Source organism: Trichechus manatus, unplaced genomic scaffold (assembly GCF_000243295.1).
Source record: "Trichechus manatus latirostris isolate Lorelei unplaced genomic scaffold, TriManLat1.0 scaffold00035, whole genome shotgun sequence".
In the NCBI taxonomy this organism is placed as follows: domain Eukaryota; kingdom Metazoa; phylum Chordata; class Mammalia; order Sirenia; family Trichechidae; genus Trichechus; species Trichechus manatus.
The window spans coordinates 8,181,849-8,195,381 of record NW_004443971.1 but is presented as its reverse complement, the minus strand read 5'-3'; the positions used below and the strand labels follow the sequence as shown (position 1 = coordinate 8,195,381).

General features: G+C 48.1%; 1 protein-coding gene across 1 annotated transcript; it reads right to left on the bottom strand.

Moving 5' to 3' along the window:
* Positions 1 to 2,374: 2,374 nt before the first annotated feature.
* On the bottom strand, positions 2,375 to 13,533 carry PIGR (polymeric immunoglobulin receptor). Its single transcript, XM_004375200.1, has 10 exons — positions 13,491 to 13,533; positions 12,441 to 12,785; positions 10,438 to 11,082; positions 8,674 to 9,006; positions 7,757 to 8,094; positions 6,375 to 6,535; positions 5,483 to 5,604; positions 4,452 to 4,583; positions 4,272 to 4,330; positions 2,375 to 2,470 (listed from the first exon to the last, which is right to left on the bottom strand). The coding sequence occupies exons 1-10, from the start codon at positions 13,531 to 13,533 to the stop codon at positions 2,375 to 2,377; spliced, it is 2,274 nt and encodes a 757-aa protein (XP_004375257.1).

Genomic DNA, 13,533 nt, shown 5'->3' with positions numbered 1-13,533 from the left:
CACACTTTGTAGTTTTGGTTTCAAAATGATTTACTGTCACTACAGGAAAAGCTAGATATGCATCCACCTTGTAGAGAGCAGTAAAATAAACATTTCCGATGACTGGTTCTCCTGGCTGGAGAGGAGCCCAATGCTCTGACCAGGTCAGCACCCTGGACTCTAGACTGGGCCCTGCGGTCGGTAGGTCTGGAGTGGAAACCCAAGAAATGAAGTCTGAGACCTCAACAAGGGCAGGTGTGGAAAGGTGCAGCATCTGGAGCAAGGCCTGGGGAGAAGCAAAGGTTCTCCCCATATCAGGCAGGATAGAAGACTATGGAGAGCTCTCTCCCAGAGAGAACTCTGGACACACACAGGCCCTGAGGGATGGCGGGGGTGAGGGGAGCCGCCAACGGACAGTTTGGACATTCCTTACAGGATATGATGTGGCTTAGCGCCTAGGCGTGGCCTTACTAAACAAGGGGTCCTTTATCTAAGCACTGCCCTTCAAAAGGGGCTTTGGATCAACTATTCTAAAACCTTGGAGCCCTGGTGGTGCAGTGGTTAAGAGCTGTGGCTGCTAACCAAAAAGTCAGCAGTTCTAATCCACCAGCTGCTCTTTGGAAACCCTTTGGGGAGTTCTGCTCTGTCCTACAGGGTCACTATGAGTAGGAATTGACTCGACAGCAATGGGTTTGGTGTTTTTTTTCCCTTTTCCTAAAATCTAAGTTATCATTTTTGCTAGCTATCCCCTAATGTTTATCTAGTCTCTAGTTGATAATCTACAGAGAGCGTTTACTCATTTGATTATTGCAGTTTTAATTAACAGCCTCTTCATCTTGGAGGTTATCCCAGAAAGGTATGAGATTCAAGGTTGAATATCCCATGGATGTTTGATCAAGATTTTTTTATGCCTGAGGTGAGCACTGCTTACACCTGCTTCCAGTTCAGTCCATTATAAAATAGTCTTAATTATGTTCTCTAATATAGAGCTTTGGGGTCTTGGTCACAGAAGTGGACACTAAACTATTCTTTTATTGAAGATCCCACTTTCAGGTGCTCTCCTAGCCCCCTTCAGCCCAGCACTGGATGTGGGGGAGTCTTTGATTTAGGCACATGTCCTGGGGTGCCTAAAAGTGGGACCAAAGCAAAATGCTCTAAAAAGGTTGTCTGAGACACAGCATGTGGGGGTCGGGGTGGGATGGAATACAGTCTGAGACTTCTTGATCACAATCATGTCTTTAATTATTAACTAAGTGCCATTTTTATTTGTTAGCAAGTGCCAGCTTATGGATGTTGGTTGAAGTACAGAGCTCAGAGGAAGAAAGACCTTAAACCTTAGCTCTTTGGACATCAGCCCCTTCCTGCCTCCGTCAAACAGACATCCTCTTATCTTTCCTTCCGCTCGGAACGCTTCAAAGATGCAGGGTTATAAGGGGTTGTCCTTTCATCTTCTTGAGTCCAAGTGAGTGGCAGAAAGGGAGAGTGTCACCTCTCCTGAGGTGGGGGTCTGTGAGAAATCAGTCTCCTTTTACATATTTCTCTTTCTCCTCCTTATTCTAAAGTGAAAACTCCTCCTCCACCAGAGTAGCAGGGGTTCTTGCCGAGAAAGCCCTGGTCAAAAGGACAGGAGACCCTAAATCTAGTTTTCACACTGGTTTATCTCACCTGGTGCCCTTGGGAAAACCTCTCAGGACCCCGAAGTTCTCTATAAAATTGTAAGAATATGTGTTAATGATTATTCATGTGCATGCCTGTTCTACAGGAATCCTAATGCCTTAGGACTCCAGGTATTTATGATTCCTCTCATTAAGGGCAAAGATGGGTCTACCTGGTGAGAGTTTGAGGTCTTATTGTGTAAACACACACTGAGAGGAGTGGTGGCTTCCAGGGACTCAGTGATGTTTTCAGTAGGGCTGCTAGTGGGGTTGGTGGCATGTCTGTTCCAGTGTCTAGCAGAGCGCCTGGAATGAAGGAAAGGATAAGAGAGGAAGGGAGGAAGGAAAGAATGAAGGGATGGAAGGGAAATCCGATTGGCATCCCATAATAAGGGTGCAGAGAGGTCCTGAATGACTTTCTCTTCTGATGTTCGCTCCTTACCCACCCTGTTCTCTCTTCTTTCTGAGAGGCCCCTCTAAGACCTTAATTCTCTTTCCATACCTTAAGTTCTTTCATTAGAAATAAGCTGCAGGTGGGTGGAACCCACACACCACTCCCCGCCAAACAGGAACAATTAGGCCACTGAGGAGGGGACCAGCACACCCTCTGAGGACAGATAGGAAAAGCCTAGGTGTGGTATGAGTGCAGACAGCAGGAGCCCCCTGGAGCCGAGGCCCTGAGATCAATGTGATTCTGAGGTGATTGTGACGGGCAAAGGGAAGAGGTGCCGGCGCGCTGCTTAGGCTTTGCGGGGGCCGTCTTGGACACTTGCAGCTATCTTGTTGGACTGGAGCAGGAAGGCAGTGTAGGCCATGTCGGCTTCCTCCTTGGATGACTGAGGGAGCAACGGGACAAGAGTCAATCAGTGATTGGGGCCCTGGCTTAGTGCTGGGGGGTCGGGAGGGAGGCGGTGCACTAAATATCCTAGATTCAGCATCTTGGGCCCAAGCAACAGAGGCCTGTGTGAACCCACTGCTCTTAGTCGGGCCCTATGCTCACCAAGAGGGTCTTATTTTGAGAAATTGGAAAGTTGCAACCTCTAAAAATACCTCCCTTTGTCTCACTACCTCTTTCTGACACACGGAGTGGAACCACCTCTGTTTCTGGGCCTGTCCCCGGAAGCTCTGCACACAGTCCACAGGTCAAGGTGGCAAGGGTGGTGCCAGCCACAGAGGATTTGATTTTTCTTGCTCCACCAGCCCATAGAGGTAACCTTTCAGTACCACAAGGCTAGAGGAGAAGGCTGTCTGCAGGACTAACTGGCTTTCCTACTTGTTGCAAATGCTGGGCTCTCTGCTATCGTGAGGGAAAGTAGGTTTGATAAAAAGCATTAACTCCTCAGGATTGAGGTTATTGTTGTTAGGTGCTGTCCAGTCGGTTCCGACTCACAGCGATCCTATGTATAATAGAACAAAACACTGCCTGGTCCTGTGCCATCCTCACAATCGTTGCTATGTTTGAGCCCATTGTTGCAGCCACTGTGTCACTCCATCTCGTTGAGGGTCTTCCTCTTTTTCGCTGGCCCTCTACTTTACCAAGCATGATGTCCTTCTCCAGGGACTGGTCCCTCCTGGTAACATGTCCAAAGCACATGAGACGAAGTCTCACCATCCTTGCTTCTAAGAAGCATTCTGGTTGTACTTTTAAGATAGACTTATTCATTCTTCTGGCAGTCCATGGTATATTCAGTATTCTTCGCCAACACCATAATTCAAAGGCATCAATCCTTCTTTGGTTTTCCTTATTCATTGTCAGCTTTCGCATGCATATGAGGTAACTGAAAATGCCTTGGCTTGGGTCAGGCTCACCTTAGCCCTCAAAGTGGATTAGAAGTATGAAGTGTTATCCTTCTGAGGGCCCCTGAACCTTAGGGAGCATGAGAGGAGGGCAATGTGTAACTCAAAGGTAAAGGTAGCCTTGGTGGAATTTCAAGTACTATGGCACTTGGGTGGGGTGGGCGATGGCTTCTAGTGACTATCGAATTGCCTGCCATGAGCAAATGTCTTCCAAGCGCAGCAAAAGGTTGGCCCCAAGCAAACCTTTAAGGGAGGGCAGGTGGCCTGATGTCCATGAGCCCCACAGCCCAGGAAGAGCATTCGCTTAATCACCAGCCTTTGATATCTAATCTTTTCACCCTGTGGCCAAATCTTCTATGTACTTGCCTTCCTCATTTCCCAGTCTCCCTCCCTCCTGCAAGTTTGTTGTTGTGGAGTTGATTTCAACTCATAGCAACCCCATATGACAGAGTAGAACTGCCCCATAGAGTGTTCTAGGCTGTAATCTTTACAGGAGCAGATTGCCAGGTCTTTCTCCTGTGGAGCCACTGGGTAGGTTCGAACTGCCCACCTTTCGATTAGCAGTGGAGCGCTTAACTGTTGCACCATCAGGGCTTTAAAGCCTATAAATGCAGCTCATCTCCTTCTTCATCCTCCTCCACACCAACACACAGAAACCGATCTCTTCTCAGTAAGATACGTCTTTCTCTCAAAAAAAGTTCTCAGTATTACTTGCAACACCTTCCCTATTCTGGGATCTGGCCCCACTTTGAGGTAGTTTTTCCTGATGTCTGACAGCAGTCCCTCATGCTGCATTTCCTGCCACACAAATGAAGCCTTCTCCTCCCTCCTCACCCTTACCCTTTTTGCCTTCTTGGGTTCTTCGTGGTCCATGGTGCTCTCTGTGGTGTCGATGAAGTCTGAGTGAAGAGGAGGAGATGGATTAGACCACACTAGCCAATATTTCCACCCCAGATGTGGAGTCAGGTCCAGTTCTTGCTCTTTTGGGGACTGAACATTCCCTCAAGTGGGGGCACATACCATCTTGTCCTCTGAGGGATGTCTCTCCAGCGACTGGAGAGGCTCCCATGTTGTCATTGGTGCCAAAATCCCTGGAGTTGTCCAAGTCCGACATGCTAATGTCTGTCCTGTAGCTTCTAATTGAAGCTCGGTCTGTCCGAGAGAAAGAAGAGTTGGCACAGGGATGGGGGGTGGGTGTGAGAACCATAAGCTTAGGGATGTGCAGCTCCTCTGTGGGGGATTTGCTGCAGCCCCACAGAACAGCTGAGGTGGGAGTGGGCATCTCTGTTTGTTCATCCCTGACTATTGTCCAAAGCTCAATGGAAGTGATTTTTGGATTATCTGAGTCTCTGCCCCAGTCCCTTTTCATGGATAATCAAGACTCAGTAATTCCTGAATTTGTTTGTCACCCTGTGACCTTTCAATGCACAGTGCCTCATTTCATCCTCACATCAGCCTGTTGAGATCGTTTTTATTATTCCTAATTTAAGCAATGAGGAAATGGAGGCATGAAATGAGTACTTGCCCCAAATCACGCAGCCATTTAGTTATCACAGTAGGATGGGAGGCCAGGTCTCCCGACATCCTCTTCTTTTGAACTTAGACACTGAGCAATCGGAGGTGCCCTTCAAGAGACAGTATTTAGATCAGTAACCAGCTGCCATGGAATCAGTTCCAACTCTTGGCGACCCCATGTGTTGCAGAGTAGAACTGTGCTCCATAGGGTTTTCATGGCTGTGACTTTTCAGAAGCAGATCACCAGGCCTTTCTTCTGAGGCATCTTTGGGTGGGTTTGAACTACCAACCTTTCAGTTAGTAGTTAAGCGTTTAATTGTTTGTGAATCCCAGAGACTCCTAGTGTTTGGACAGCAGCACTTAGTATAAGTTTGGGGTATGTGTGGGTTTGTCTTTCCCCACCCTCCTTTCCCAGAATCCTTTCTTTCAGCCTACAAAGGTGAGGAAATAGTGGCAGCCTCCTCTGCAGGCAGCGAGCGGGGCCAGGACGGAGGGCGCAGGATTGGAGGTGGGCAGGGAGCATCCCGGGAACTCACCAACATTTTTCCTGTGCCGGGCTCTGAGGATCCCCACAACCACAGCCCCCAGCACCAGCACCAGGGCCAGGGGCACCAGGGTGGAGACCAGCACTGAGGAGCCCCTGCCTTGTCCTTCGGCACTGGAAGAGGATTAAGTCAGTTAAACGCTGAAAGGGAAGCCTGGGGCCCAGGATGCACTGGCCAGCTGACTCTGGTTGCTTTTCTCCCAGGCTGATCCATCTGCTCCTCCTGTTACAGCTCCCTAGCTCCAGTCTTCCAAGAAGCCTTCCCAGACATGGGAAGGACAAGGACTGGGCCTTCTCTGCTTCCTAATCCTGAGGTATTGAACTGAATTATAAACATGGCCTGCAGTGGATTGAATACTGTACCCCAAAATATGTGTTGCGAATCCTATCGTGTGGATGTAATTCTGTTTGGGAATATGGGTTTTTTTGTTACGTTAATGAGGCCATATCAGTGTAGGGTATATCTTAAACCTTTGAGATATTAAAACAGGAGCTTAGGCACAGAAGCAAGGGAGGACAAACGGAGATCTCAAAAGAATGTTGAGAACAAAGCTAGAGAAGCTGAGAAAAAGATTTTCCCCAGAATGGGAGAGCCAGTGCCTCGAATTCAGATTTCTAGCCTCCTAAACTGTGAGAAAATAAATTTCTGCTTGTTAAGCCAACCACTTGTAGTATTTCTGTTATAGCGGCACTAGCTAACTAAGACCCTGCTCCAGCCACAGGAGAAGGCCAGAGAGCACCATCGGCCCCTCCCAAGCACAAGCAGAGGCAGTAAGGGTGGCCCCCACTGTTTAAGAGGTGGGCAGGCTCTCCTCCTGGGGCCTGGTGGCCCAGACTCAGCCTCTGGGAAGTACCCAACCGGAGAGCCCTGAACTCTTCCTTACCTGCTGGGATATGTGTTCACGCTGCTTCCACCAGGTGGATCTTCAGAATCCTCGACCACAGCAAGCCTGGGATCCTGGACGGCTTTGTTCCCTAACTCCCGTACATTTGCCTCCACCACCTCCGTTCTGGGAGCAGCACTTGCTTGGCTGACATCGTGGGACTCTGGAGCAGAGCAGAGTAGGGGAAGGGTGGGTATGGTTTTTCTCCTTGAGACTAGCAAAGGTGAGGAGTGAGATTTCATTAGGAAGCTCAGGCTTAATGTTGTAGCTCCAGGCTGTTGGGCTAGGACTCAGAATGGAGTTAGAAATGGAATGGTGGCCTTCTCTAGTTTGTCATAGATGATCTCTACCCTATTAATACCACACTTATTTCCATCTACGAGGCTCCATCATAGATCCAGCTGTGCATAAGGGCTGACCCATCACTTAAAGACAGGACAATTTTTCACAGCTTTGAAATGCTGCCCAAGGCTTCCTGGCAGTAGGGCTTGGTGTGATGGTGCTGCCCCCTGGTGATAGTTTGTTAATAATCTCCCGCATCCCCCACGGTGAGCCAGACCAGGTGGACCCCGATACAATAGGACTTCTTTTTTTTCCTGTTGCCATTGACCCAATTCAGACTCATGGTGATCCCACGTGTGTCAGAGTAGAACTATGCTCCAAAGGATTTTCAATGGCTGGTTTTTCAGAAGTAGGTCACTAGGACTTTCTTCCAAGGGTGCACTCAAACCTCCAACCTTTTGGTTAGCAGCTGAGCACATTAACTGTTTGCACCAACCAGGGACTCCTATAGAACTTCTAAGGGGGACTAAAAATACCCTAATTAGGGACACAACATTTCACATGACATAAAGAAGAGGCTTACAATGCAAATGTTATTGGAAGAGGCTGCCTTAATTTTCTTTACCAGACCTTGTAATTGAAGATATCTGGCCTTCTTCTGAGAGCAGGCTTTGGCAATAGAGATCGAGCATGACTGAATTGATTTATGACAGTGTCTGGAATTTCTGTCTATAGAAGAGGCTTACCCATTGCCATTGAGTCAATTCCAACTCATAGTGACCCTGTAGGACAGAGTAGAACTGCTCCATAGGGTTTCCAAGGAGCAGCTGGTGGATTTGTACTGCCGACCTTTTGGTGAGCACCCATAACTCTTAACCACTGTGTTGAAAGGAGAACTATGGGATTTGCCTTGAAGCTGAGGTTAAACAGCAAGCCCACTATTTTTACTTAGTTTGTATGTTTATTTGGGATGCCATTTTGGAGGACCAAATGAGATTATGTGTGGGCTAAATCTCCCCCTCCCCTAACCTCTTCTAGCCAAACCTTGGGACCACCCCTGATTAAGAAGCCTCTGTGGTGCTGTGGAGTGCACGCCTTGCCCCTGGAGACTCACCGTTTGTTGTCTCCTCTACCGTCACGTAGACAGCCACGGTCTCTCCGTAACTGTGGCCCTGCTTCACTCCACACCAGTACCAGCCCTCATCAGCCTTAGTGACTGAGTTCAGTGTCAGGGAGATAAGCTGGCTGTTCTGGTCGCAGTTCACAAGGGCCTGGCTGGGGCCTTCCTCTTGGCTGAGCAGGTTCTGGCAGCTCCTATTGCTCCACTTGCACCAGTATTTTTCGTATGAGTAGTACTTGCATGGGAAGTGGCAGGGGAGCTTGAGCGTCTCTCCCAATGAAGCAGTGACTTTCTCTGGTACCTTTAGGTTTGGTTCTCCTGGAGCAGGGAGAGAGGAAGAAATAGGAACAGGAGTTGGCACTGGTGATACTATACAGGGATATGACTGTGGTAGAGACCTGTGTCCATAGTCCATTTTCTCTTTGGACAGCCTTGTAAATAAATACATTATATTGAATACATCAGAGATGCAACTAGCTGTCTAATTATTATTATTGATGACCACCATGAATCAATCCAGGGTCTATCATGGAACATAGAACTTTGTACATTAACTTCAGTCTGCTTTCCTTTCTCTTCTCTCCTTTTCTAGTCTTAATACAATGAACTATACTCAATACTCTCCTTCAAGTGCCACTGTATATACTGTAAAAGAGGACAGTGTTCTTGATAATAGGAAGTGTTTCAAGGGTGAGGAAGTGTGCATGGAAGGGTGCTTGTTACAGGTTTGAAATGGGACCTCTGGGCAGGTAAGTTCTGTCCTGAGAACTGTCCCATCCAGCATGGTGTTAGGTGGGACTAGAGGGAGAATGTGAGTGTTGGTGGGGAGGGGTGATGCTGCTGCTGACTGGAGAGGTCCTGGGGCTGCCTCCCTTCTCACCCCACTTCAGCTGTTACCTTCAACAACCTTGAGCTCCACAGTGGACCTCCAGCGACTATCACCATTGGTCAGACACCAGTAGAAGCCAGCGTCCTGAGTAGTGAGCTGGTTGAGTATGATGGTGTAGGTGCCATTGCCCGGCTCTTCATACAGTGCCAGCCTGCCCTTATACTGTTGGTTAACCAGCCCCTTACTCTCCACCAACAGTGGGCATCTGTCATGTTGAGTATCTTCCCAGCGACACCAGGACTTCAGTTGGTTGGTTTCCTTAGGGTTGTAGGGGCAGAGGACAGTCACAGAGCCCCCGGGCACACCTTTCACCACAGAGGGACTATGGGGAATGTTGGTCTCTAGAAGCACAGAGAGAGGTGGGATGAAGGGCAACACAGTAATAGCCTTGCATGGCCTGAGCAGTTTTTCCCCAGCCAGGCTGGGGAGTGAAGTTGTGCTAATCACCTCACCCTCCTCAGAAAATGAAAAAGACTTTCCTAATGACCCAGGGCCTGTAGCAAAAGCCATCAGGATCAGACTCCAGTGACTTTAACCACCAGTCTGGGCATCTTGCTCTCTTTCCTCACTTTATTCTGAGTAGAGAAGGGTAGGAGTGTAAGGAGAGCATATCAGCCCTTCCCATTTGACTTCTTACAAAATCTCCCTCTGTGTACATTTGTGTCTATCTATTAATGCGTCACACATAAAAAAATGGATTTAGGTTTTCTCTAAATTAAGAAAATATATTTAGAATGGCATTTAAAACTCAAACTGGGTAGCACAGATAAGTTTAATTGTTGAGGACCCTGAAGAGCACCTCAAAAAGAAAGACAGCCATTTTCAAAGTAGCCAACGCTGAGTTCCAGTGAGAACCCTGGCGGACTGCAGATGTGGAGAGATATGGCGAGGACCCAGAGATGTATGCATAGGGAATATGAGTCCTTTAAAGAAAAGTCACCAGGGCAGATATTTTGAATTGCAAGCACTCGTTTGCTCTTTCTTATGAGGGCAACTCTATGTAGAGTGCTCCACGGTAAGAAGGAACAGGGATTTCGGTACTTACCACGTTGATGGTTCTTCAAAGTAGAGCTGAATAGGCCAGATCCTGCTGACTAACAAGTAACCCTGACTAACATGTTGGAGCAGAAAATACAGAGGCTGGGGCTTTGCCTTACTGGAAAGCTTTAAGGCCAAGAGAAGCCAATCCTTCTCCTGTCTGAATGTGATGGATGAGGTGCCGTCCTGCTCAGGGGTCAGTGGCAGGTGACAAATGACCCCTGCAGGTCCTGCCATGGCACTGGGCTTCCACATGAGGTCTTCACGGGGGCGGCAACCATGGATCTCTGAAACCCAGACAATCTGCAAGTCTTGCCTCAATCAGGAACTTCACTGTCCTCATTCCTATTAAGCAGGGACAGAGGTTTGATAACAGAGAAGAAGAGGCTCCTCGGAAGAAAGGCCTGGTGTCTACTTGTTAAAGGTCCCGGGCTTTGAAAACCCTATGGAACACAGTTCTACTCTGACACACATGCGGTCGCGATGAGTCAGAATTGACTCCACGGCAATTATTTTTTTAACACAAGGAAGAGACATGTTATCTAGCTCTCCTGTACTGCTGCCCATATCACATCCAGTTCAGGGCCCGTCAGCAAGTGGATGTTGTAGACTGACTGATGAATATTGATGAATAGACTCACTCATAGTTCATGCACAGGAAAAGAGAGCTGAGCTAGACTCTCATTAGATTGTTTCTCCCTCTTCCCTTCCCACCACCCGCCCCAGGGTCTCACCCTCATTAACGAAGAGCTGCCAAGCCTGGAGGGGCCAGCTTTCCTCCACCAGATTGGCAGGATGGGCTCCGCACAGGTAGCGCCCCGCGTCCTCCTTCCTCAGGCCATTGATCAGTATGCTGAAGGAGCCATTCTTGTCCACGGAGGTGAGCAGTATCCTGCCCTCAAAGCCTGGAGCTATCTTCCCCTGGGTGTTGATGACCAGATCACAGCTTTCCCCGGTACCTACCCGGCACAGAAATTTGGGCACTGTTGCCGTCTCAGAGCCCAGGGCACAGTCAAAGTTCACCGCGCCCCTCAGGTCTCCATAAACCAGCCTGAGCTCCGGCTTCAGCACTTGGAGATCCACATCCCTGTTCTCTTCCCCGGCACTGCACACATACACCCCAGCATCCTCAGGCCGGACTCGGTCGATGGCGACGCCGAACTTTAGTTGGTTCGTACTGTACTGTTCAAAGCGTGCCCTGTCCTTGTACTTGGGGTTCACATACCCACTGGAGTCAGTGATTAGTACACAGTCTTGGCCAGTCTTCTTGCACAAGGACTTCTTCTTCTGGATGTTCTCTTCCTTGAAAGGGCAGTTGATGGTCACATTTCTGCCCGGCTTCTCTGTGTAGAGCTGAGTGTCACTGGAGAGCTCAGGAGCTGCAGGATGGGGTGGGGGTACAAGTTGTGATTCTACCTCCTTGCAACAAAGGACTACTCATTGTTAATAAGGGTTTGGGTGTGCCTATCACCTGGAATGCCCTCCTCCCCAAAGGGACACTGTCAACCTGTGTCTTTCAAGGCCAGCTTTAATGCTGCCTCCTCCATGAAGCCTTCCTCAGGCTAGCCGTAATCTCTCCCTGCTCTGTGCTCTCTTGATACTTACATCAGAATCACTTATTATGTTCAATCTTGAGTATGGTTAATTATATTCCTCTCTGCTTTCTCCACAGTCTGGAAGCGCCTTGAGGGCAGAGACACGTTTTGTTCCTGTTTAACTGCCCTGCACAATGCCCATATATAGTAGGTGCCCAAAACAATGTGGTTGAAATGAACAGAATGAATCTAAGTAACAGGGCGGCAAACAGTAGCTCATTGCCATAGGAGCTTCTAAAAATTCCAACAGTCCAAACACAGGGTGGGCTGCTTTGTGAAGTCCTGTTTAATCAGAGGATGCATTCAGTCTACAATGTTCTTCTAGAACATCCTATACAGGGTGAACATTAAGCTCCCCTCTGCTCTTAAGATCCCGCAGTTCTAGAAATCTCTATCACCACTTGAATAAATCCTTTATCTAGCCCACAAACAGACAATACTATGCACATCCCAAAGGAGAAAGACACATCTTTGGGAGCCCCTCTTCTCTCTTCAAAATTTCCTCGCTTAAGACTCACTTTTCTTCTTAGTTGCCTTTGGCTATCTAAAATGCCCTCACTGTTGAATCTATGCCAGGAAGATCTCTCTTATTCTTTCTTTCTCTCACTTAGGACAGGCTTGTTCAGTGACCTATCCCTTCAGGGCCTTGTTCTGTGGAAGAGAACTGGTCATCTAATTTATGCTAATGGTGTTGATGACTAATGGATCCCTGGTAACAAACACACATTTAATTTAGAGCTTCTGGTGACCCGGAGTGTTAATGGTAGGAATTTATGGCTCCCTCTAACTTTTCTATCTCCCTCAGCTCACAGACCTCCTGTCCCACCTGTAGCAAACATGAGAGAAATTGTCCTCCTGGTGCCATTTTAAGCTAGGGCCTCAGTAAAGTCATATAATGGTATAGGCCCCAAAGACCTAGGGAGGTCTACCCCTGCCCCCATGTTGGCCTCATATGTCTCCTTCCCATCACCTATTATGAAAAGTCCATGCCTCCAGAGGGTGGAGGGCCCAAAGCCTTCCTCATCCCATGCTAGAACTACACATCCTTCCCTCTCAGGAAGTTCTTCCTCTAGCCCTCCCATTGCACCTGAGGTAATTCCCTCTCACTTTCCCACAGAAGCCCAAGGAGCCTGAGTCCTTACCCTTGTTGACCTCCAGGCTTACATCAAAGGACAAGCCTCGGTTATTTACGCCCAGACCACACTTGTATTTCCCAGTGTCATTCTGGAAGACACGTATAATGTTCACCACAAACACGTGGTCCTCCGGGAAGTTGGTGAGGTTGGCTCTGTTAGTGTAGTTCTTGGAGGTGAAGCCCCCTGAGGAGAGGAGGGTTATGCAGTGGCCCGCAGCTTCCTGCCGGCACCAATACTTCCGGGAATGCCGATTAACAGAGTTGTCTGGGTAGTAGCACTTGATGGACACGGAGTTGCCTTCCACAGCGCTCACCTCCTGGGGACCGAATATGGGACTCTTCATGGAAACCGCTTTGGAGAGAGAAGACAGAGGCTTTCTGAGGCCCTTGAGAGGTAAACTCTGCTAAAGGGATCCAGACAGCCCACTTTGAAAAGATAAAATTTTCCAGCTACCACATATGCTTTCTGTGGAATATTTACTACAGAAAGCTAGACCCTTGCTGGAATTGGGTAAAATGATTGATTGATCATTATTAAGTAATATTTGTAATTAATTAATGACATTCATTTTAGGGACAATGGAATAGCAAACTTATTTAATGATATTCCCCATTAAAAAAAAAATAGCACCACCTTTGAAGGATACTACACCTTTGCATTTGCCATTATTTCTAAAAATACTTTGTAGATTATTTCCTTTTTTGTTCCAATAAAAATATTGAGATCCAGGAAGGATAATTGATTTTCCTAAAATCCCATAGCAAGTCATAGGATGCTTGATCCAGAGGTCAAGGTCTTTTTTATTCCCAGTAAAGTCCCTTCACCAGACCCCTGGCCTTGAAAGTAGGAATTGCCCCTGATCCCCAATCCTCATCAATCCCTTTTCAGACTCGGTCTTCCTGCAGTGTCTCTGTGTGACTCCTCCTCAAGACATGCATGTTTTGAGAGGGACATCCCTGGGATGGGTCTGATTTCAATGTCCCCAAGGAACTGGGCCCCCAAGAGTGGCTGGAGGGGGTGGAACCATAGGGAGTTACTTAGGACTGGCAGACGCACCTGGGAAGACAGCCAGCAGGCAGGCGAGAAGCAAAAGTGTCAT